Source organism: Chiloscyllium plagiosum, chromosome 38, assembly GCF_004010195.1.
Source record: "Chiloscyllium plagiosum isolate BGI_BamShark_2017 chromosome 38, ASM401019v2, whole genome shotgun sequence".
In the NCBI taxonomy this organism is placed as follows: Eukaryota; Metazoa; Chordata; class Chondrichthyes; order Orectolobiformes; family Hemiscylliidae; genus Chiloscyllium; species Chiloscyllium plagiosum.
The window spans coordinates 17,357,454-17,381,345 of record NC_057747.1 but is presented as its reverse complement, the minus strand read 5'-3'; the positions used below and the strand labels follow the sequence as shown (position 1 = coordinate 17,381,345).

Here is a 23,892-nt window from a genome sequence, read left to right as displayed (position 1 = left end):
TCTTTCTGTTTCCTGCTGAATTCCGTTGTTTACACAGCCTAAATGGATACTCTGCCCTTTGGAATTCTCACAGTTATTAATACTGATGTCAAGTCACAATATCGTAACAACAAACACAGAAACATGGTCATTTTTGCCCTCTTCTGTTAAATCGTACTGTTTATGTGAAGAAGGTCACATTTCCTCCTTGATTTCTTGCGTGTGACAACAGTTTCATATCAACAGTAACTAATACTGCAATAGAGAATGAATACCTGCAGAAAGTAAGTGACACTGCCTCCAGATCCATTGTCTTTGTCCACTGCCTGCACCTTGAATATGCTGGTCCCCGAAGGGGTGTCCTAGCAGACCCCAGTCCAAGAAAACACATTAGTCAATTTCAGATTACATTAATTTGTCAGTTGCCAATTAATTAATTAATTTAATAAGAGATTGTTCCTAAAAGAAATTTACCTCAGGGATATTAATGATATAGGGTCTATTAATGAACTCTGGGCACTCATCATTGGCATCTGTTACAAGTATTCGAACCTTCTCGACAACCTGAAAACACAAAGAGTTCTCCATCTATCATTTTTCACTGAAAGATGATTTTGCAGACCGGTTCACATGCAACTCAATCCATTGTTTGGAATCACAGATAAGAAAAACCATGTCGTGCATTTTATGCCTAAAAGCAATAATTAGACGTAAGTATCTTCCCTTGAAAAGAATTCTCACAAAATAAAGCCTCCCCAATCAATGTGACACTGAAATTAAATATCCACCCTAAATGTTCCTGAATTGTTGTGCTCTGTGAAATAACACTATGTTACTTGAATAACATTGTTTCTCAAAAAGATATTTCAAAATGAAAGAGAATTATACCACAGAAGTATTGATAAAATCAACTCATAAACACATTCAAACTATTTTGCTAAATCAAGACTCTGTGCTGGCTTGCTCTAACTATGATTTTTAAAATAAGTTGCAATTAACCGCAATATTGTTCCTAATTAATTTTAAATGCCACAAATCACAGAGACCTATGCCCAAGACCATGCCATCATGAAAAGGAATGTATTGCCAGTGTGATGTTGAAATACATCCATGTTTGGTGAGGAAAGACTCGTGCAGACTCTAGCTCAAAATGGTTGCTATTTTGTCTTCTGTTTACTTCAGTTGGTGCTTTGAGAGTGTTATCCTCTTCTTGTGCTTACGTATATATCACCCATCTGTACAAGCTAGGAAGATTAGAATCTTGAAACCTAGCACTGGCAAAGCCTCTGATGAGATTATTGATAACTTGTATTTAACACAGGCTGCTGTCTTTCAAGCCACATGCATAGGTGACAGAAATTGTTAACTATTTCTCCAGCTCAAATATCTCCTAATTATTGTTTTAGCTTTGCATCTCGATTGCTTCATGATGTCTTCTAGCAATGTTCTCAATGTCCACACCACAGTTTTTAGCCTCACTCTTACTGTAAAACAGAAATGTGACAGATAATGGAAGGTACGTCCCAGTGTTCTGTAACTTCCCTACGGGTGAAAAGCAATAGGACAGTGGCTGCCAAAATAGAGGGATAATATAAAGCATGTATGTCAAATGTACATCGAGTGCAGACATCAAGTTAGAGACGCGGTGGGGAGATTCAAGTTGTGAGGGGTTCAAGTTGGAGGGATTCAAATAATCACAAACACAACAAGCAGATTATTAGATGAGGAGATGCAAAACACTGGGATCTGATGAAATAAATTCTTGACCCTCATTTGGCTGAGAGTTAGTGAGACAAAGAAACTTGTTGACAATTGCTTTTGGTAATATCTCAATGGATAGGTAATATATCTGCAGCATTTAGGGTACTCATTGAAGCATTTATTTTAATTGTTATATAGATGATGTCTTGGACTTTAAGTACATGGTACTTTGCAATGTGTAAGACGTCTTACTTTATTCACACTATCAGAAATACCAACAAGTACTTCAATTTCATCTTCTTTCTGCAAAACAAAAACAACATATTCAATATTATTGAATAGAAAAAGATGGTCATCATTATAATAGTGTTCTCTTAGCTAGGAACTTCAATCTCTATAACCATACTTTGGGAAATTTCCTCCTTGGTCTTAAACTCTAGACTTTTCCTGGATTCAATGGTCAAAAGGCAGTCAATGGGCATAAGTTAATCTGACATCCTGATTCCCCATACCCCCTTCCAGGAAAAGCTATCTAACCTCTAGAGGACAGATTCAGAGAAGGTGGTGCCATTGTAATTTGGAGTTTGTGACTGTAAACACAGTCACTGACCCATATAGTTCCTTGAAAATGGAGCTGCAGTGTTGATAAGATGGTGAAGAAGGCATTTGGCATGCTTGCCTTCATTGTGCATTGAGTATAGGAGTTAGAACATCATGTAAAGGACATTGATGAGGTCATATTCTGGAAGCAAAAAAATTTACTCTTATTTTCAAGTTAGAAAGCATTAGATAAGTATATGAAAAGGAACAAGGGAGAGTATGAGTCATAGGGTCATAGAATTATACATGACAGAAACTGACCATCTTGTCCAATTCATTCACACTGACTAAATATCCTAAACTGATCTTGTTCTATTTGGTAGCTTTTGGCCCCATATCCCTCCAAACCCTTCCTGTACATGTACTCAAATGATGTCCCTTTAGATGTTATAATAGTACTACCCACCTCTATGTCCTTTTTTTTTAGATTAGATTAGATTACTTTACAGTGTGGAAACAGGCCCTTCGGCCCAACAAGTCCACACCGACCCGCCGAAGCGTAACCCACCCATACCCCTACCCCTACATTTACCCCTTACCTAACACTACGGGCAATTTAGCATGGCCAATTCACCTGACCTGCACATCTTTGGACTGTGGGAGGAAACCGGAGCACCCGGAGGAAACCCACGCAGACACGGGGAGAACGTGCAAACTCCACACAGTCAATTGCCTGAGGCGGGAATTGAACCCGGGTCTCCGGCGCTGCGAGGCAGCAGTGCTAACCACTGTGCCACCGTGCCGCCCATAACCTCATCAATGTCCTCTGGCAGCTCATTCCATACACGCACCACCCTCTGCATGAAAGTTGCCCCTCTGCTCTCTTTTAAACCTTTTTCCTCTCACCTTAAACCCACGCCCTCTAGCTTTGGAATCCCCTACTCTGGGAAAAAGACCTTCATTATTCACCCCATCCATGCACCTCATGATTTTATAACCCTCAGCCTCTGATGCTCCAAGGAAAAAGTCCTAGTTTATTCAGCCTCTCCCATAGCTCAAACTCTCCAATCCCAGCAACACCCTTTTAAATCTTTTCCTTTCAAGTTTAACAACATCTTTCCTGTAGCAGGGAGTCTAGGAACTGAATGCAGTATTCTAAAAGTGGCATCACCAATGTCCTTTACATGACGTCCCAACTCCTATACTCAATGAACACTGAAGGCAAGCATGCCAAACGCTTTCTTCACCACCCTGTCTACCTATGACTCCACTTTCAAGGAGCTATATACCTGCAACCCAAGGTCTCTTTGTTTGAGGGAAATGACAACCAGATGAGATTCAAGTAGAACATGTTGAAAAGCTGCTACTAGCATGGGGCGATGGGCTGAATCTTGCAGTTTCTACAATTCTATAATTCTACAGTAATGGTCAGTGTCCACTATCATTGAAACAACAAATATAGTAATAAAACAAAACAGCAAAGAGCTTTACCTCTCTGTCCAGCTCCTCCACCAAAGTGACATCTCCTGTTTGTGGTTCCACTGCAAAATATTGTTTTGTTCCAGGTTCAAAGGTCATGTGGTAAGTGACTGAATTTCCCTCTGGATCTGTGCCATTTAAAGTGTACAGATGTGATCCTACAGAAAAGTTAAACATTTAGAGTTTGTAACAACAAAACAAAGTTTTTGATAGTGATTTACAACTGGGGTGTGTTAATTCAATTATATTTTAGTTCTTCTGTTTAATTTGTGTAAAGTGCACCTAAAGGGCTCAGATGTTTTATGGATTTTTTTTGTTCATGGGACATGGGTATTGCTAGCTCAGCCAACATTTATTACCCATCCTTAAATGTCCTTGAGAAGGGCATCTAAGCTGTTATGAGAGATTTGTAGGCCGTAGCAAAGCCTAAGATGAGTGTTAATTTTCAGTTTACTGTAGAGCATGTGCCATTTTCCTGCACTGCTGACAACCACACCCATTACTTTGCTAATGGTCAAAGGGCAGGGTTGGAATTCTCCTCGCTTTTATGGATAGAACATACTTAGGTAATTTTCCACATTGCCTGTGTTGTTGCTGTCCTGGAACAATCAGGAAGCAATAACAATGAACCAACAATAAAACTTTTGGCTTATCAACCTTCAAGCACTTTGAAAAAAAACCTTAGAAGGTGACATGAGACAAACATATCAAGTGCTGAATGGACCATATAATATTATAATCATAGCTCTAAACCATATTCTTGTTTCATAGATTTCCATGGAGTCTAACAGTATTTTTTAATGAAATGCTCGGTAAGGGCTTGATTCCAGCCTCGGAGTTTGCACATTCTCCCTGTGTCTGGTGGCCTCCAGGTGCTTCGGATTCCTCCCGCAATTCAAAGATGTGCAGGTTATGTGAATTGGCCATGCTATATTGCTCACAGTGTTCAGGGATGTATATGTTATGTCCATTAGTCAGGGGTAAATGTAGAATAATAAGGTAGGGGAATAGGTCTGCGTGGGTTACTCTTCAGAGGATCAGTGTGGACTTGTTGGGTCAAATGGCCTCTTTCCCCAGAGATTCTGCGATTCTATGAAAACAAAACAACGACAGAGCTTGCAACTTTGAATGCAGCATCATGCATCATTTGAAGAAACTACCAGCTAGGACAGAGATGGAGACATGTCATTTTGTTTTGCTGTCATGTTTGTCATTGCAATGGTGAGGGACACTGATTGTTATTATAGAATTAACAAATAGCAACAATTGCAATTTACAAAGAAGGTACTCAGCCCATTGTCCCTGTGTTAGTACCATCTTTTCAATTAAGTTATATTTGAATCTCATTTGGCTGTTCTTTCCCTCATACTCTCCTACATTCTTTCATTGAGGACCTTGATTAGTTTGAAGAAGGAAGACAAGGTGGGTTTCTGACACGCACTGAAGGAAGAATAGAGCTGGTGCTTCACAAAGCGCTCACTCCCATTAAACATCCTGATTTCATTGCTCAGCCATTTTATAATTCCGGATTCATGAGCCCAACAAAGTAATGGAAGATATATTCTGAACATGGGCTAGTGTGAACAACTCCTCTCACTGCATATTGAGAGGAAAGCTGTCTGTCGTAAAGAATCAGAAGTGAGGCAAGACAATGTTTTGTGCAGTGAATTATAATGATCTGAATGCACTGACTGAAAATGGTGATGGAAGCAAATTCAGTAGTACCTTCCAAAAAGGAATTGGATACATATTTGAACGGAAAATATTCACAGAGCTGTTGGGAAGGAAATGTGAATTTCTTGTGACGAAACAATTCTTTACTCAGCCATAAACATTTAGAAATAGAACTGCATGAGCGGTTAAACACAAATCCATTATTATCTCTTCAGAGCAGACCTCCTCTGTGGGCACATATGTGTATGGTAGGGGGGCAATTTACACAATGCAAATTTCAATACATAGCAAGAACAAGGGAGTGGGGTTAGTTGAATGGCTGTTTCAAGAAGCCAGACCAAGCATAAGGGCTGAATGGCCTCTTTATGTGTCCGGCCATTGAATGGTTCAAAGATTTGATGAGGGATTGAAAAACCTGCTGCTGAATTGGATATTGTAATACACCCAAACAGAATCTTCCAAAACAACTCTGTGATATAGGTATAGATATGACAAGGACAGTAGATGTAAATGAACAGCAAAACCTTTGTTCCCGTCCAAGCTCCATACCAACTTGACTTGGAACTATATTGCCATTCCTGCACTGCTATTGGATCAAAATCCTGGAATTCCCTTCCTAATAGCATATTGCCTGCCGTACACAAAAGGACTGCAGTGACTTCACCCTCTCCAGGGCAATTAGGGTTGGACTATATATGCTGGCCTCTCTCGTGATGCCCACGTCTCATGAACTAATGAAAAAGCAAAGAATGTGTTACATTTGCTCGGGATTAGTGGCCTGAAGGATTGCTTTGCTGGCAATATACCAGGTGTAGACTTATCCACCAACAGTGTGTTGTGTCTGGAAAATAGAAGAGGAACCTATGCAGACCTGAGTTACCAATAGTTCTGGAATCTGTCACTGACTTTGAGACCTTTTGGCTGCTCCATGTTAGGGTCTAAAATATTCAAATATTACAGGAAAGTAAATTGTGAATTTTGGTCATCAATATTTCATAAATACGTACTGAGCTGTAAACAAGTTGGAGCTCTTAAAATATCCTCATAAAGGAAAGATTGAGGGGATTTAGAGTCATAGAGATGTATAGCACAGAAACAGGTGCTTCAATCCAACTCAACCATGTCGACCAGATTTCCAAAATTATTCTAGTCCCATTTGCTAGCATTTGGCCTATATCCCTCTAAACCCTTCCTATTCATAGAGTCATAGTCATAGAGATGTCCAGCATGGAAACAGACCCTTTGGTTCAACTTGTTCATATCGACCAGATAACCTAACCTAATCTCGTCCCATTTTCCACCACTTGGCCCATATCCCTTTAAACCTTTTCCTATTCATGTACCCATCCAAATGCCTTTTAAATGCTGTAATTGTACCAGCCTCCACCAATTCCTCTGCCAGCTCATTCCATACTTTCTGCATGAAAATGTTGCCCCTTACATCCCTTTTATATCTTTCCCCTCTCACCTTAAACCTATGCACTCTAGTTTTGGACTTCATATCCTGGGAAAAAAACCTATCTATGCCCCTCATGATTTTATAAACCTCTATAAGGTCACACCTCAGCCTTCAATGCTTCAGGGAAAATAACCCCAGCTTCTTCAACCTCTCCAAGCTCTCCAACCCTGGCAACATCCTTGTAAATCTTTTCTGCATCTTTTCAAATTTAACAACATCTTTCCTATAGCAGGAATACCAGAATTGAGCACAGCAGACCAAAAGTGGCTTCGCCAATATCCTGTCCAGGCACACATGACCTCCCAACTCTTATACTCAGTGCACTGACCATTAAAGGCAAGTGTACCAAACACCTTCTTCACTATTTTGTCTACTGTGACTCCACCTTCGAGGAACTATGAACCTGCACCCCAAGACTTCTTTGTTCAGCAACACTCCCCAAGACCCTACCATTAGATGTATAAGTACTGACCTGATTTGCCTTACCAACATACAACACCTCACATTTATCTAAATTATTCTCCATCTGTCATTCCTTGGCCCATTAGTCCATCTGTACTCTGAGATAACCTCCTACACTGTCCACCACACCTCCAATTTTGGTGTAACCTGCAAACTTACTAACCATTCCTCCTATATTCATATCCAAATCATGTATATTTTCTGCAGTTCAGAAGAATGCAAAGTGCTCTCACAGAAATCCACAAACTTCTCAAAGGGATAGACATAGTAGATGCAGAAAGAATGTTTCCCTATGGTGTAGAGTCGGGATTGAGGGGACAGAGTCTCAGAATAAAAGGCAAATTACTGAGGAAGAGAGTCTTCATCAGAGGGTAATGAATCTTTAGCACTCTCTGCACATAGCACTGTGGAAGCTCAGTCATCAAGTAAGCTCAAGACAAAGATTGGTATATTTTGAGTACCTAATATCATCAAAAGATATGGGAATAATACAGGAAATGATCAGCCATGATCTAGAATGGCAGACTGGGCTGGAGGAGTGAATAGCCTATTCCTGCTCCTGGTGTTACAATGCAGAGAGTATAGGCTGATACGCTTAACAGTTATTGACTAAGTGCAATTCTGGCAACGTTTATGAGTGTGAATGACAATCCTATATAGAACCTTTCATAACCAATGGTAATAATTGGAGAATTGTGCACTGTGAACTCTTTCCTGATTTCCCAAGATCTGTTGTAATAACCAGAAAATTGGCAGTGTCATGAATTATAAATTCCACACATCACACTTGTTAATGAAACTATGTATTCGGAATAAGCTTTACAAATGTTAACCTTTGAATATCAAAGAACTATCTCAAATACATACCTATAGGCGTATCCTCAGGAATGCTCAACATAGCCATGTTCCCATTGGTGCTGTTTGGTGCATTGTCATAGAAGTAAGGAGCATAGTCTGCTAGAACTAAGAGGAAAATGAAAGTCCTTGTTAACTGATCCAAAATTTAACAATTATCAAATGTGTTATGCCACAGTATAATATTCGCATTCAAAATTATAAGTCTAAGTTATTTATAAATACCATACCAAAACCTAATGATTACTGGATTTTATTCAGAAGCAACAATGTCAATATGGAAGCAGTTTCATGTCTCTAGATGGAAGTGTTAGCTAATTGGATCAGTTTAATCTCAAATAAACTTTGAAAATAATGGCAGAATTTATTACATTAAATATATTTTCTGGTAATATTTATTGTCTGAAGTGAGGAACAGACATATAGGAAGGAAATATAGAGTTTGTGAAACATCACAAGCTTGGCAATGGTCAGAAAACAATAAATAGGATCATGAAATGTCTACTAAAATGACCAAACCTGCTTCCTAAAGCTAAAATACATTAAATAATTCACTCAAAGAAATTGATGCTATTATTTGAAATGAATATTTGGATGGTACAGTACCTGACATATGTGAGAATTCCATTTAGGATTATTGGGGATTACACAGTTTTGATCATTCTAGTTCAGACCTTATTTTTAACACATGTAACGTAGAGAAAATGTACTTACGTAGGGAGATATGTGTCACAGCTAGAAGAATGGCTTGCTGGTATATCTCTACATACTTCATTATAGCACAATAACAGAGTTGATTTTTCTGAAGTTAATATTAATGTTATTCCAGAGGGAGTATTCTGATGACCAGTGGACAAAATCTAGGGCTGGACAGAGGAACCAACAGCCACTAAGATTTTAATCCGATGAGTCATCGCCTCCAAGCAGAGTTGAAGCAGCTTTCTTATATAAATCCGTCAGCCAACTGACAGCAGATTTAATTCTGCAATTTACATGATTGGGAATTTGTGTCTCTTCCTAAAAGAAACTAACCAAAAATTCTTGGGGTGATCTTTATTTTTATTCATTTGTGCAATGTTGGATTCATTGCTGGACCTGCATTTGTTGCCTGTCCCTGATTTCCCCTTGAAGTGAGTGGCTTGTTCAACCACTTGAGAAGGCAGTCAGAGTCAACCACATTGTTGTGGTTCTGGAGTCTCAAGTAGGCCAGACCAGGTAAGGATGGCAGATTTCCTTCCCTAAAACACATTAATGAATCAGTTTGGCTTTTATGACAATTGACAATGGTTAAAATGCTTGCCATTAGGCTAGCTTTTAATTTTTTTTTTGTTTATAATTGAATTCCGATTGCATCATCTGTTGTAGTGGATTCAAATCCTGGTCCCCAGAGCATTATATTGGGTCTGTGGATCTCAGTAACTTTGTCCATCTTGTTAAGATTACAGAGCAGTGCTAGCTTTTTGTGAGCTATTCTTACATTGAACAATCCAAAATGATTACAGATGAGTGTGAGTAACAGTAGGAATATTTATCATTTAAGGAATAGGTTTCTGCAACTTGTCCCTCTTATTTTTTTTGACTACCTTTTGTACAATATTTCCCATTGGCTTTACAATTAAGGTAGCACAATCTTCAATGAGAAAAAAAATTAAATTGCACAAGAAGGTGCACTGTTAACAAAGTCCAAAAATTCAAATATCCTATCATGTGAAAGAAAATCCCAAAGCAACACAACTCTTCTTGTGGAAAAGATAAATCCACCATCAGAAATGATTTTAATTAGGCCTGCTTTCTGGTGCAAAATGGAATGTCTATGCATATATGTGCAATGTAGGCAATTGGCCATTAGGTATTTTTCATAGAACGACAGAAAAGGAATTCATGTTTATGTGGTTGCATTCAGATTCTCAAGATACCCAGAATGTACTTCACAGCTGAAGGATTATTTTGAACTATACCCACTGTTTTTTTGGAATGCCAATATGGCAGCCAACAGGGGCACAACCAGTAAGGTGCCAGAAACAGCAAATGAGAAAAAAGGCTAGATAACCTATTTCAGTGATGGGATGAGGGATAAGGATTGGTCAGGACACTGGGAGAATACAATTAAACATCTCTGAACACTGCTATGGAAACTTTCATGCTCAGCTGAACATTTATCATTGGAATAATGCATCAGATATTCAACAAAGCTTTATTGAGGTGGTTGTGATAAGGTTTTCATGTCTTGTTGGTGATAACCTTCAAGATTTTACTGGGGGTGAGAACTCCCTTGAGTGTCATTCAAATTCACCCAGGTTATTATTTCCATTGAGCTTTCTGCAGAACAATTTAGGGCGGCACGGTGGCACAGTGGTTAGCACTGCTGCCTCACAGCGCCAGAGACCCGGGTTCAATTCCCGCCTCAGGCGACTGTGTGGAGTTTGCACGTTCTCCCCGTGTCTGCGTGGGTTTCCTCCGGGTACTCCGGTTTCCTCCCACAGTCCAAAGATGTGCAGGGTCAGGTGAATTGGCCATACTAAAAATTGCCCGTAGTGTTAGGTAAGGGGTAAATGTAGGGGTATGGATGGGTTGCGCTTCGGCGGGTCGGTGTGGACTTGTTAAGTCAAAGGGCCTGTTTCCACACTGTAATGTAATCTAATCTAATCCCTAATTTATTTCAACATTTCAGCAACTAAGAGTTGAGGATCCGAGCAGCAGGTTAATTGTAAATGCAAATCTTGTACCAAACTGAAAAGAGCCATCATCTCTATGAGAATTACAGCAGCATTTGGACTATTGAATGGGCTTGGTTTAATTTGTCAGATAGAGTTTTGCATCCTCAAGAATCAGTGTTAAGACAGTTTCTAATTGGATAAACTAAAGTCTTACTGGGTTTGGATGCTTTGATTGAAGAAATCATTATTAGTTTCATTTCAACACTACTTTGTAAATTTCCTCGTCTCTCTGTGATGCTAGATGTGATCATGGATACAATTCTATGGGCACAAGTATCCTTCAATGCTTTGCCCAAATCGCCATTATTCATTAACCAAATGTGATGGTGAAATGGTCAAAGGAAGAATAGACAGCCACACATGAGTTCACTTGCAGTAAAGATCACTGAATGGTAGTCAGAATGTTGGTTTGTAATCAGACACCAGTCAAGTTGAAGCTTTCCCATAATTAAGTTGCTCACTGTTGGACTTCAAGTGCTAAAGACCTTCTAATACTTACCTTTTTAGAAACATGTGCTGTTCTCATTTGAATCTATTCAGTCAACCAATAACCTGGTTCAAAAGTTAATAAACAAAAAAGATGTTTAAGTAGCACCTTGGAGCATTAATATGCTGTATAAATGCAAGTTGTTGCTGTTGGGATCTCAGAGTTCCAATATGTGCAATTTGTACAGAATCTAAATGAGCCAGTAAATGATAATCCACATTGACATCTACTTGGAAGTAATAAATAACTTGCTCCAATAAATCTTAGATTCCTCAGCATTTTCTAGTAAACTGTAATAAGCAGGTTATGTTCTAATCTATTGGAAACTTCCCTCAAAATCAACCTCCAACCTCCTGCCCTTGCCTCCTTCAGGATGACACATTCAAGTGGTGATGGGTCACCTCGTTGTTCATCTTCTCTAAGCAAAGAACTGTTAAAAAAATTTGGCAGAGAGGCTTCTCAAGCTATCAATGCATTTGAATCTCCTACCATCTAAATGTATATTTTTTTAAAAACTGTCTGTAGTATTAAAATAAATCAGAGTTTGCTGTTCACTCTGTTAAATTAAGATTGATGTCAATCATTATAGATTGGTACTGCTTTTCTGACTTCACAACCATTCATTATCACATTGGGGTGCCTAACTGCAATTTGTTTGACAGGTCCAAATGATTATAAATTCTTTGAAGTGGGACTAAGAATTCCAATGCTTGAATTCATCAGGGATTAAAGAAAGGCAAATATGGTCAGTATGTTTTATCAATAACAGTGTTTCTTTTAGAGAGGGAACAAATGAACTTGATTTAATGTCAGAATGGTTCCTGAGATCTGGCCATTGTCAACACTGGGTGATGTGACATGATATGCACAAAGACAAAGAATGGTGGATAGGGTGCATGGGTTGACCATAAACTGGCACTGTGTTGACATAGGAAATGTAAAGGGCTATTGGATTTAAAGGGCATAGGTTAGCTTGGAGTGCATAAAGCACTGTGTATGTGTGTGGATAGGGTTATATATTGGCATGGAGTGTATAATGGGTTATGGAGGCTGGGTAATGGGGCATTCATGAATGGATGAGGCAGAGGGAGTGTGAGGAAGGAAGTAAGAGGTAAAGGCTGTAGCTTGCTTTATTATTGCATATGATGATGGCAACACTGGCAAGATGAACATTTGTTGTACATCACCAGTTGTCCCTTCAACTTCACCTAATTGCCTTAGGGTAATGAAGGATAGGCAATAAATGTTGGCCTAACCAGTGGCATCCACATCCTGTGAACTAATTCGTTAAAAACTGATTAGCTCTCAAAGACATTTCAGTGGACATTTAAGAATCAACCATATTGCAGTGGATCTGAAGTCATATGTTAGCCAGACTGGTTAAGGACAGCAGATTTCCTTCCCTAAAAGACTTTAGTGAATCTGCAGGGATTTTACAATGGTTCAATATTTGCCATTAGACTAGCATTTAATTTCAGATATTTTATTGTTCAAATTTGACCATCTGCCATGGAGGGTGGTGGGGTAGAGGTGGGGGGTTCATGCCAATGTCCCAACGTCATTAGTTTGGGGTTATGAATCCCAACACCTCCTTTATCATGGCTTCAACAATGAGGTGCGCCAAGTCAGGCATTCTAAAGGTCTGCGGTATTATTTCCTGAGACGGGTTTGCAGAGTCAGCTCCTAACTATGTGAGTTGAAACTTTATTGCTGGAACAGCACAGCAGGTCAGGCAGCATCCAGGGAACAGGAGATTCGACGTTTCGGGCACAGGCCCTTCTTCAGGAATGAGCAGAGAGTGTTCAGCAGGAGAAGATAAAAGGTAGGGAGGAGGGACTTGGAGGAGGGGCGTTGGAAATGTGATAGGTGGAAAGAGGTCAAGACCTCTTTCCACCTATCACATTTCCAACGCCCCTCCTCCAAGTCCCTCCTCCCTACCTTTTATCTTCTCCTGCTGAACACTCTCTGCTCATTCCTGAAGAAGGGCCTGTGCCCGAAACGTCGAATCTCCTGTTCCCTGGATGCTGCCTGACCTGCTGTGCTGTTCCAGCAATAAAGTTTCAACTTTGATATCCAAATGAATCCAACAAGAACTGGACCAAGCATATGTGGTACTCATAATCTTCTTCATCCTAAGTATACGCATGATTTTACTACAACTGCTAAGTATTTCATCAGTAATATTTTCAGCAACATAACACAAAACATCGCAGATAAGAAAAACTGCAGCATATTAACATGCCAAATTTCCCCTAAAGTAAATGCATTAAAATTCCATCAAATTTGACAATATTGTTATGTATTTGGCTTTAAGGGGTTAACACGTAGGGGGTTCCATACAACAGCCAAGCAGGGTGAGATCAATAGTTGTGATGTTGAGAAGATATGCTCTTCTTCATTAGGGTAAATAAAACCACAGAAAGTAGACAAAATCAAACACAAAATATTGCTGAGGAAAGGAGTGAACAAAGACAGAAATGGGAACTATTTAAATGTAAATCTATGATTCGCTCCAGTAATAATATCTAACAATATTCAATATCTAGGATCATACCAAAAGAGTACTTTGAAGTATTAAAGGGATTTTCTGCTATCTAGTGATCTCTGAGGCATGAAGTTTCCCTTTCTTGATATGTGCAAGATCAAGACAAACACTAGGCATACAGTAACAGTGATATCACCGCAGGGAGTTGGCAGCCAATTACACTGAAGTATTCTCAAACAGCAAATCAGAAAGTAAAATGCAGTAAAATCTTCTACTCAATTAAAATTTCCACAGAGTAAATACAAATCATCAGTGATACACATGGGATTAAAGTAGCTGAAATATCATAACTTTTTTTTAAATTTGAAAAAAACATTATTGCCATAATAATGGCAAAAAAGCATCCCAGTGATATAACATTAGATTTCTATGAGTAACTATTGAGTTATTAAAATTAAATTGCATTTATATAGTAACTGTTATGGCCACAGAAAGATCCAAAATGCTTTACAGCCAATAAAGTACTTTGGAAGTACAGTCAGTGTTGACACATAGCAGGCAATTTACATGTAGCAAGCTCCCACAAAAAGAAATGCTGTACTAATTATTGAAAAAATATTGACTATGACACCTGGAACAACTTTCTCATCAGTGGTGAGGTTCTGGAACCCACGAGTTCAAAGGGTAATACAGGCAAAAACCATAATCACATTAAAACATGCGGTGGAACAGTCAATGGGTTTAGGAATCAAAATTTGGAGAGTGGGATTAGTGTGACGAGGTATTCATCGACTGGTATGGACATAATGTGCCAGACGACTACCTTCTGTGCATGAAATCTTACTGTGTTTTCTATGTATCTATAACTCTTATTAAAAATAGTGCCATTGGCTCTTCTATGTCTACATTAGAGGACAGACAGGCCTTCACTTAGTAGGCTCTCGTCAAAAAGATAGCAGCTTAAATCTTCCAACTTCCCTCACTGGATTGGAATGTGTTGCTGGAAAAGCGCAGCAGGTCAGGCAGCATCCAGGGAACAGGAGAATCGACGTTTCGGGCATAAACCCTTCTTCAGGAATGAGGAAAGTTTGTCCAGCAGGCTAAGATAAAAGGTAGGGAGGAGGGACTTGGGGGAGGGGCGTCGGAAATGTGATAGGTGGAAAGAGGTCAAGGTGAGGGTGATAGGCCAGACTGGGGTGGGGGCGGAGAGGTCGGGAAGAAGATTGCAGGTTAGGAAGGCGGTGCTGAGTTCGATGGATTTGACTGAGACAAGGTGGGAGGAGGGGAAATGAAATTTTCAGCTCTGATCTCCAGCATCTGCAGACCTCACTTTCTCCTAGCCATAGTGAAGCCACACAGTGTCTAACTCAATGACTCGTCTCTGGTAAATACGAACGTTGTTGATCTCCTCTTGTGTTGAAATCAGAAACAGACATGAAGGTGACAATTGGAAGCCACCCACCCTGCACTGAGACTGAAGCCAGCCGTCTCTGGTTTGATGTTTTCAAGAAAGACCTTTATATCTGCGATGGGAAGATTTGGGTGTCAATCTTACAAGGTAATGCAACAATATCATTAAGGTAGAGATGGATTGTTTGTAGTGCCACCCCTCAGTGAAGTTGTTAATGAATAAATAGAATACATAAAGAAAGAAAGTCACATTTGTATGAACCTCAGCAAGGCTCATTACGGTCAATGAAATTTTTTTTACTCAGCCAATGAAACAGGGCACAATAAGCTCCCACAAACAGCAATATGATAGTTGCCAAGTGACCTGCTTTTGCAATGTTGATTGGTCAGGACTCCAGGGTTAACTCCCTTACTATTCTTTAAAATTGTGCTATGGTATCTTCTCCCTCCACTTGAGAGGATAGAATCATAGAATCCCTACAGTGTGGAAACAGGCCCTTCAGCTCGCACCGCCTTCCTGACCTGCAGTCTTCTTCTTGACCTCTCCGCCTCCATCCTACTCCGACCTATCACCCTCACCTTGACCTCTTTCCACCTATCACATTTCCAACGCCCCTCCTCCAAGTCCCTCCTCCCTACCTTTTATCTTCTCCTGCTGAACACTCTCTGCTCATTCCTGAAGAAGGGCCTGTGCCCGAAACGTCGAATCTCCTGTTCCCTGGATGCTGCCTGACCTGCTGTGCTGTTCCAGCAATAAAGTTTCAACTTTGATCTCCAGCATCTGCAGACCTCACTTTCTCCTCCTAACTATGTGATCCCAACCCAGGAGAAGGAAATCACACCTATGTGTCCAAGCTTAGTTTAAGAGAAAGACACTTATTCGAAGTTTTTTTTTGAGATTGTTTTATGGTCAATTAAAAATACAAGACCATACATAGAACATAGAACATAGAACATAGAACATAGAACATAGAACATAGAAGAATACAGTGCAGTACAGGCCCTTCGGCCCTCGATGTTGCGCCGATCCAAGCCCACCTAACCTACACTAGCCCATTATCCTCCATATGCCTATCCAATGCCCGCTTAAATGCCCATAATGAGGGAGAGTCCACCACTGCTACTGGCAGGGCATTCCATGAACTCACGACTCGCTGAGTAAAGAACCTACCCCTAACATCTGTCCTATACCTACCCCCCTTAATTTAAAGCTATACAACAAAAGGAATTTCATTTTTTCACTTTAAATTTTATGTCATGTTTGGTAATGTAGTGGGTTACATTAGTAAGAAATCAAACAGGTTAATGTTCTAAAAATGCTTAAGGTATGGTCATGGAGACATTGCCATTGTTTGTATGGGTCTCTGGGGCACTGTAATTGTTTATGCAGTGTGTCTAGAAGAATGCTTCAACTAATGAGGTACGGTCAGTTCTGCTATAATGCTTGTTTCTTCAACTCGAATAGACAGTAACGTGATTGAAGAATCAGTCCATTATTTGTGGAATCCAAACTTTCCTTACTTATATTGGCTACAACATGATTCCGGCCCCACTTGTTTAAATGGTGTTGCTTACTGTGCAATTTTCTTATCACGTGGGATCGCATGAGAATGGAACTATCGCGTTATATCAGAATAGACTGTAATAAAAACAGAAAGTGACACTTAACTGGTCTGACAGCATCCATGGAAAAGAATCAGAATTAACAGCTGGAATTTAATTTGGTGACAGGGGCCATCCTTACCAGAGAATCAATGCTCCTTTAGGGAAAGACTTTGCGGAATTAAGGAAATACCATCAAGCTTTTAGCCATCGAGTGGAAGCCTTTCCTGGGGTTTAGAACCTAGGAGCACAAATCTCATCCGCTAATTCGAGGTCAGCAGACCTTCATTACCTGCAGTGCCACTAGTTTCATTTTGCTTTTCAATCACAGTGAATTACAGCCGACGATGGTCATTTTCCCTTAGTAACTATGGTTTCCATAGAAACTTCCAGCTCCATTGAAAAAGAACCAATTGTTCTGATGACTCGAGAAATGATGATAAATGGGAACAGATGGTAGATGTGTTATATTGAAGATAATACTTAGATTAGCTTGAAAAGTCAGCGATTGTTCTTTCATAAAAGATCAGAATCAGCCATTCATTATGGTCATGTCTTGTAAATATGACACAAATGACTTTCTGAAGTCCAACAGTTTGCATTGCAATTGCAATTTCCTGTCAAACATAACAGCACAACTGCATTATTATTTTATTTTTCAACTTCCCATCTGTCAATAGGCCAGATTAATATTATTAAAAGATTAATAAATAGGCATTAGGAGGCCACAGGAAGGGGCAAAGGCTTGTGGAAGAGAGAGGCAATTGTAAGGGAGGGGTGATGGCTGTACTTTGAGGCATTAAGAAGAAAGAACTTTTTTATTCATCAATGGCAAAGCCATGCTGCCCAACCTCATAACTGCCCTTGAGAATGTGGTGGTGATCAGCCATCTTGAGATGTTGCTGTCTATGGAGTGAACATACATTCAAATGTTGTTGGGGAGGGGTGAGAGATGGGAACCAAGATTTTGATCCAGAAACAGTGAAGGAGCAATGACATAGTTTCAAGTTAACATTGTGTATGACTTGGATGGAGCTTGCAGGACACTGTATTGACATGTATCTGTTGCCCTTGTCCTTGTAAATGATGGGGCTTGCAGGTTTGAAAGGTACTATTGGAAGAAAACAAGTGAAAGGCAGAAGACTGGAGGTTCAGGCTTGGAAGAGAAGAGGTAATTCAGAGTGAGGGTAGGGGTGGAAATCAATGCTCGAGAAGAGTAAGAGGAATGAATGAGAAAGAGGGAATACTGCGTTTGCCCCTGGGGTTTGTGGAGGAAGGTAGGTCATTGCAGCAGGAGAGAGACAGAAGCAGTGGGATAATAGAAATCCTCTTTCAGAAAAGTGGATAATTTTCCTGGCCATGTGGAGGCTGAATCAAAACTTATGTGCAGCTCACTGCTCCCACTATCCTTTCACTGTCAAGATTCTCAAGTCCCAGAAACCTATACAGGAGCTATCAAATTTAAATTAAGGTCCCAATTTTATTTTGATGCCTGATTTTAAAGATGTTAATGGTGTGTTCCAACTCATATGCATGCCACTGTCAAAATGACTGATGTGACAGATTGGGGTCACATTCCCCAGCTTTTCAATTTAACAGCCAACTTGAGCAAACCCCTCCCACCCTGTCAGGAGAGAAGAGTTAACATTGAGGACCATGTATCACACTTCTATCAATTGGCTTTTCATTTAAATCAGTTAAAAAAATGTCCCTCCAAAATGTCCTGTGAATTTGTTGGAAGATTTGAACATTCAAACCACAATGCCTTTTGTTAATCATCCAACAAGGTGTTCGCATCCAGATATACATATTTTTCACAAAGTCTTGTCTGACCATAATCATGTACTGGACCAGTTCACACAGGACAATATGTTGGAAGTTGGAGAAGTCTAAACCCAATTCAACTTCTCTAAAATCCTTTGGAATCTCCAGAGGTTGGATTTTTCTTTCAATTACATTTTTCATGTCATTTTTTTCATGCTTTCTTGTCAGCTTTGCCTTGGTAGTAATGTGCTTCACCTCAGAAGCAGCAACTGAAGGGTTCCAGCGCTATTCCAAAGACTTGGAGCTTGACTTTCATTCATAAAATTATCCAATACCCTGGGAATCAGCTTGTTTCTGGGCCTGCCCAGTGGTGACATGATGCCACAGTGATTTTAACTACTGGGCCTCATCACCTTCTCACTGGCTCCCAGGACATTTGGCAACCCATTGCAGCATTTGGTTAATTGTGTGGAAGAGAGTCTCATCATAATGCAAAGGCTATTCCAGAAGAACAACGTGCCAGGAGATATAGTGAGTTAAACTGTGAGGTTAAATCCCTACTGTTAAAAGCTTGCATTATAACAAAGAAACAAGCCCATTTCGCCTTGAAAGATAGCAATTTGAGCATTGACCTGTAAGCGAGAATAAATGATATAGAAAATGCACGTTGTGGCACTACTTTGAACCAAATCATGACCTGAGGTCAACCTGGCAATAGAGGAAGGGGAAAATATAATTTTAATTTAGATAGTACTTTTCATGAACTCAGGATGCCCCATGTGGCTCACAGGCAATGTAATACCTTTGAAATGCAACCACATTGATAGTGCAGTGAAACATGGTTACTAATTTGAGTACAGCAAGATCCCACAAACAGAAGTGAGATAAAAGGCCATAAAATGTGTCTTTGTGCTGTTGGCTGTGGATATTTATAATCTGGTCAGTAGGGAGAATTTTTTTCTTCTTCAGGCAAGGTGCCAGGAAATATAACTCACCACCATAGGAGACCCACAGCTAAAAGCTGTCACCCTCTCTGTGATCCTCAGAACTATCAGCTGAGGTAAAATTTCTGAGTTTGGACTTGAAACCACAATCTTTCTAAATGGGAAGTGAGAAAAGTACAACTAACCCAAGATTGGTGTCCAAGACAAACATCCAATTGACATCTGGAAGCATACGTGAGTTATCTTCCAGTTTGATTTTGGAGATAAGTTCTTGAATCCTTTAAGGAACAGCAGAATACTATGGTGGTAGGGAGGCTATGTGAATGCAAGCAAGTGGTTAAACTGGACTTCCTCATTTAGCTTGTTCTTGTAAAATATACAAACAGAAAACAGGAGCAAAGTAGCTATTCGGCCAGGCAAGGCTACTCCATCATCAAATGATTGTGGCCAATTATCCAACTCAGTACTCTGTTCCTGCTTTCTCCCCTTACTCTCTGATCCCTTTAACCCCAAGAAATATATCTAACTCCTTGAAATGATTTGGCTAACCTCCTGATGAAGGAGCAGTGCTCTGAAAGCTAGTGCTTCCACATAAACCTGATGGACTATAACCTGATGTTGTGTGATTTGTAACTTTGTCCTTCTTGAAAATATTCAATGTTTTGGTCTCAGCCGCTCTCTTTGGCAGAGAATTCCACAAGCTCACCACTCACCACAAACAAATGTGTATGAAGAGGGTTATTCAAAAAGTGTTACCAAAAATTATACGAAGCTTTACACTCCTTCTCCTGTTTATTGGATGTTTAAAGTTTCTCAATGACAATTCTACAGCCTGAAGTCTACGTTAACTAGACATCATTGGTTCCATTGACACAATTCACAAACACTAACCATCCAAAGCTATTGGGGTTAATGTAATTTTCATCGTAGTTTGAGAGAGCCATTATCCAACCTCTAAACCATTTTATGTTTCATGTTTAGTAGCCTGGCCTTCTTTCATGCTTCTGCACTGCCCAGCTATTAGTGATTTCATATTTTCCCCACCTGCATGTAACCAGCTCTCTGGTAGGCTAAACAACAATTAAATAAACAATGGATGCACAGCAACTTAGCAAATCAGAATGATTGAAAGTAATGATGTCAACACTGATCATTAAACTTTGAAACATACAAGAAAGTGGAAGTGGTTGAACTACATACAGCTACATCTTTACATAGGGATTTTAACACTTCACAGTTGGGTAAGATGGAGTTTGATTTTTATGTGTATTCTGAATTAGCATCAGTGATTACACCAAAACCCAACAATGACTGTGTTTCTTATGTAAAATTCTTAACCCGTTTTCAAATCTCTCCATCACCCTACTTTCTCCCTTTCTCCACCAAGCCTCTGGACCCTCCAAGATCTCTGTACTCCTCCAATTCTAGCCTATTGTAAATGCTGTTTACATTTCTCCACCAATGGTTACTGTGCCTTCAGCTACTTCAGTCTCTGAAATTCTCTCCCAAAACCTTCACCTCTCCATCTCTTTCACTCTTTAAGATGCTCATAAAAATTTATAACACTGGCCATGTTGTTAATCAAATCCTAATATCTCATAATTGGCTTTGGTGTCAAATTTACGATTTACTCCCTTAAAGTATTTTGGGACATTTGACCTGAGTTAGACACAATATAAATGTGAATTATTGTTCTTTAATTAACCTGTGTGTTTTCTAACAAATTTTTTTATACCTCTCATTTCAGAAAATACTTCTAGCTTCTTTCATCTATTAATCACATGATCATCTTATTGTAAGAGTTGCTGTGTATTTGTATGTGACAGCTGTTACTTGTCATTAAAGTATTCCTTTAGAAGACTTCCATTGGAATGTGATTGATTGGGAAACAGTAGGTTTCTGTTCTGCCTTTATAACCTGGATATGTTGTAGAAATTCAGTTGGACAGTAACTGATTTTGGGAGGGACACAGACAAACCAACAAAGTAGGTAGACACAAACCAGATGAACTTGATGGCAAAGAACTGTGAAATTATACCTATTACTAGGTGAACACAAAGAGGTAAATGATACAATTTTCAAAAGGGATGCAGGAGCAGTGTGACCTGAGAGTGTACATATGCAGACTTTTGAAGGAGCAAGACAAGGAGAAACTGTTTCCAGTGGCTGAAGGGTTGGTAGCCAGAGGTTAAAGTGGTTAGCAAATAAAACAGTAATGACACAAGCAAACACTTATTTACACAGTGACTTGTAGTGAGCTGAAACTTGTTGCCTGAAGACTATTGGAAGCAGATGCAATTGTATCTTTAAAAAGAAAATTGGATAAATAGACTGGTGATAAAAGAGTCTAGGGCTATGAAAAAAGAGCAGCGATCTAGGACTGATTTGATAACTCTGCCAAAGAGTTAGCCAAAATTCAGCAAGAAATTCATAAAACCGTAGAACTGTGGTAACGTTGAATGAGGCCATTAGCACATGTACAATGGGAATAAATTATTATGATTAGGTTTCTGTGAGTGTAAACCTCAGGGGAGATTATCTGTGGGAAGACTAACTGTGTAGTTAAAAAAAAGTGCTGAGATGCTGGGGGTCTGTTACACCCACTCCTGATCTGTTTTAATCTCACAATGACAAAATTTGAAGGTGCAGATTATTCTATCCTGAAAAGTATTAGACAGTTCCATTTGGAAGTAAAAAAAGATGTACCGTTTCAGTACTTTCTCTCACAACTTGCTACTCTAAAGTATCAACAAAATAACTTCAAAATTCAATTGTTTTTCCAAACAATTTACGTACCTTCCTATTAATGACTCTAACTTCCATCTTTATTTATCCGTCTTTGCTGTCTGAAGTCAAAAGGTTTGTCCACTGGTAAATCTTATAACTTTGTTTGTTTTGATAATTAGTTTTAAGAAAAAATCTAGTTATGATATTCCCATCCCTCCTGCACCTTTCATTGCTTCATTTGTAATGTATTGTAATCAGTGGTTTGGCAAATCTAAACCGATCATGACTGTGGTCATACAGTGTAGATCTATCACAAAATTCAGCAAGAAATTCATAAAACCATAGAACTGTGGTAATGTTAGAGTAGAATGAGGCCATCAGCTGAATGTGTCTGTCTTGGCTGAATAAACTGGCAGTCCATTCTAATCCCATTTTCCACTACCTAGTCAGTAGTCTTACAAGTTAGCGTTTCATGTACAGACCCAGTTTTCTTTTTAAATGAGTTGAAAGTTTCTGCCTCAACCACCAAACCAGGCAGTGAATTCCAGACACCCATCGCCTTCTCATGGAAACATTTCTCCACGTGTCCTCTTTACCCCTTCTACCAATCATTTGAAATGCGTGGCTTGATGTCCATTTGTTGTTGAAGTGGCCCTGCTTTCTTCTGTCCTCATTGTGAGAACTGCTCTTTGAATGACTGCTCTCTCTGGCACTTGTTCTGAGCTGACTTTTATTTGGTAAATGTTCTGAAATTACATCACAATGGCCTGCACTGGTGTTGTTGGGGCAATGGAATTTTCAAAGGGTATTAAGGTTCTTGATAGCAAGGGTCCACTGTATTGGGCATTGCCTAGCAGTTTAAGGAAGTCCATTCACATGGCTTGAAAGTGTAAAGATGCAATGGGACAGCGTATAACTGAGTGAAAATGTTGTGTCAAAAGCGTGAAACCTGAAAAGGAAAAGGATATCTTCAGTGCCAGATGGCAAGCGAACACTTGTGTGGCAAATATCGAGCAGAATATGATGAGTTAGGAAGCTGTATATAAGTGAGTAAACCCTGCGATAATTGTTAATATTCTAATCCACTTGCCTGGAATTCCAAGATTCAAAACCAAATTACTATCAAGTTAAACATTGGATTGAGTTTGAGAACATTAGTATTTAAATAAGCGGGTATGATGGGGCTCAGCTGATGATGAAACCAGATTCAGATTCATTAGAAACTCATTCAGATAGGCCCCACAGAGTTTTAATGGTTGGAGTTTTAAAAAGTCATCCACAGGATGAGGGCATTGGTAGCTAGGTCGGCATTTAATGCCCTTCCCTATTTACCTGAAGGGCAGTTTAAAAGTAAACTACATTGTTGGTTGGTCTGAAGTCACATGTAGGCCAGATCAGGTGAGAAGGCAGTTTCCTTCACCAAAGGATATTAGTGAACCAGATAGGTTTTTCTGACAATCAACAATTGTTTTATAGATGTCACACGCTCAGTGACTTCCGCCACCCCTACTGCCATGTCTGCTACCACTTCCGCCCCCACCAACGCCACTCACCTGCATTGTGCTGACACGCCCCCCCCCGCTCCCCCCGTCCCCACTCCCCGCCCC

General features: G+C 39.6%; 2 protein-coding genes across 8 annotated transcripts in view; one reads left to right on the top strand and one right to left on the bottom strand.

Moving 5' to 3' along the window:
* Window positions 1-9,027, bottom strand: part of cdhr1a (cadherin-related family member 1a) — a 55,997-nt gene extending 46,970 nt beyond the window's left edge. For all 3 annotated transcript variants that reach the window (XM_043679024.1, XM_043679022.1, XM_043679023.1), the window contains exons 1-6: window positions 8,864-9,027; window positions 8,162-8,257; window positions 3,712-3,857; window positions 1,933-1,983; window positions 454-543; window positions 255-341 (exon numbers count right to left, since the gene is read on the bottom strand). In XM_043679024.1, coding sequence (XP_043534959.1) covers window positions 255-341; window positions 454-543; window positions 1,933-1,983; window positions 3,712-3,857; window positions 8,162-8,257; window positions 8,864-8,924 — 531 coding nt within the window. In that variant the 5' untranslated portion in view covers window positions 8,925-9,027. The remainder of the gene's footprint in view (window positions 1-254; window positions 342-453; window positions 544-1,932; window positions 1,984-3,711; window positions 3,858-8,161; window positions 8,258-8,863) is intronic.
* Window positions 9,028-9,146: 119 nt separating this feature from the next.
* LOC122541868 (ferroptosis suppressor protein 1-like) overlaps window positions 9,147-23,892 on the top strand; it is a 52,165-nt gene continuing 37,419 nt past the window's right edge. For 3 of the 5 annotated variants that reach the window (XM_043679016.1, XM_043679015.1, XM_043679010.1), the window contains exon 1: window positions 9,147-9,364. The gene's annotated coding sequence lies outside the window, so the exon portion shown is untranslated. Of the gene's footprint in view, window positions 9,365-20,718; window positions 20,800-23,892 lie in introns of those variants that run through there. The other 2 variants (XM_043679011.1, XM_043679013.1) reach the window with 2 other exon arrangements.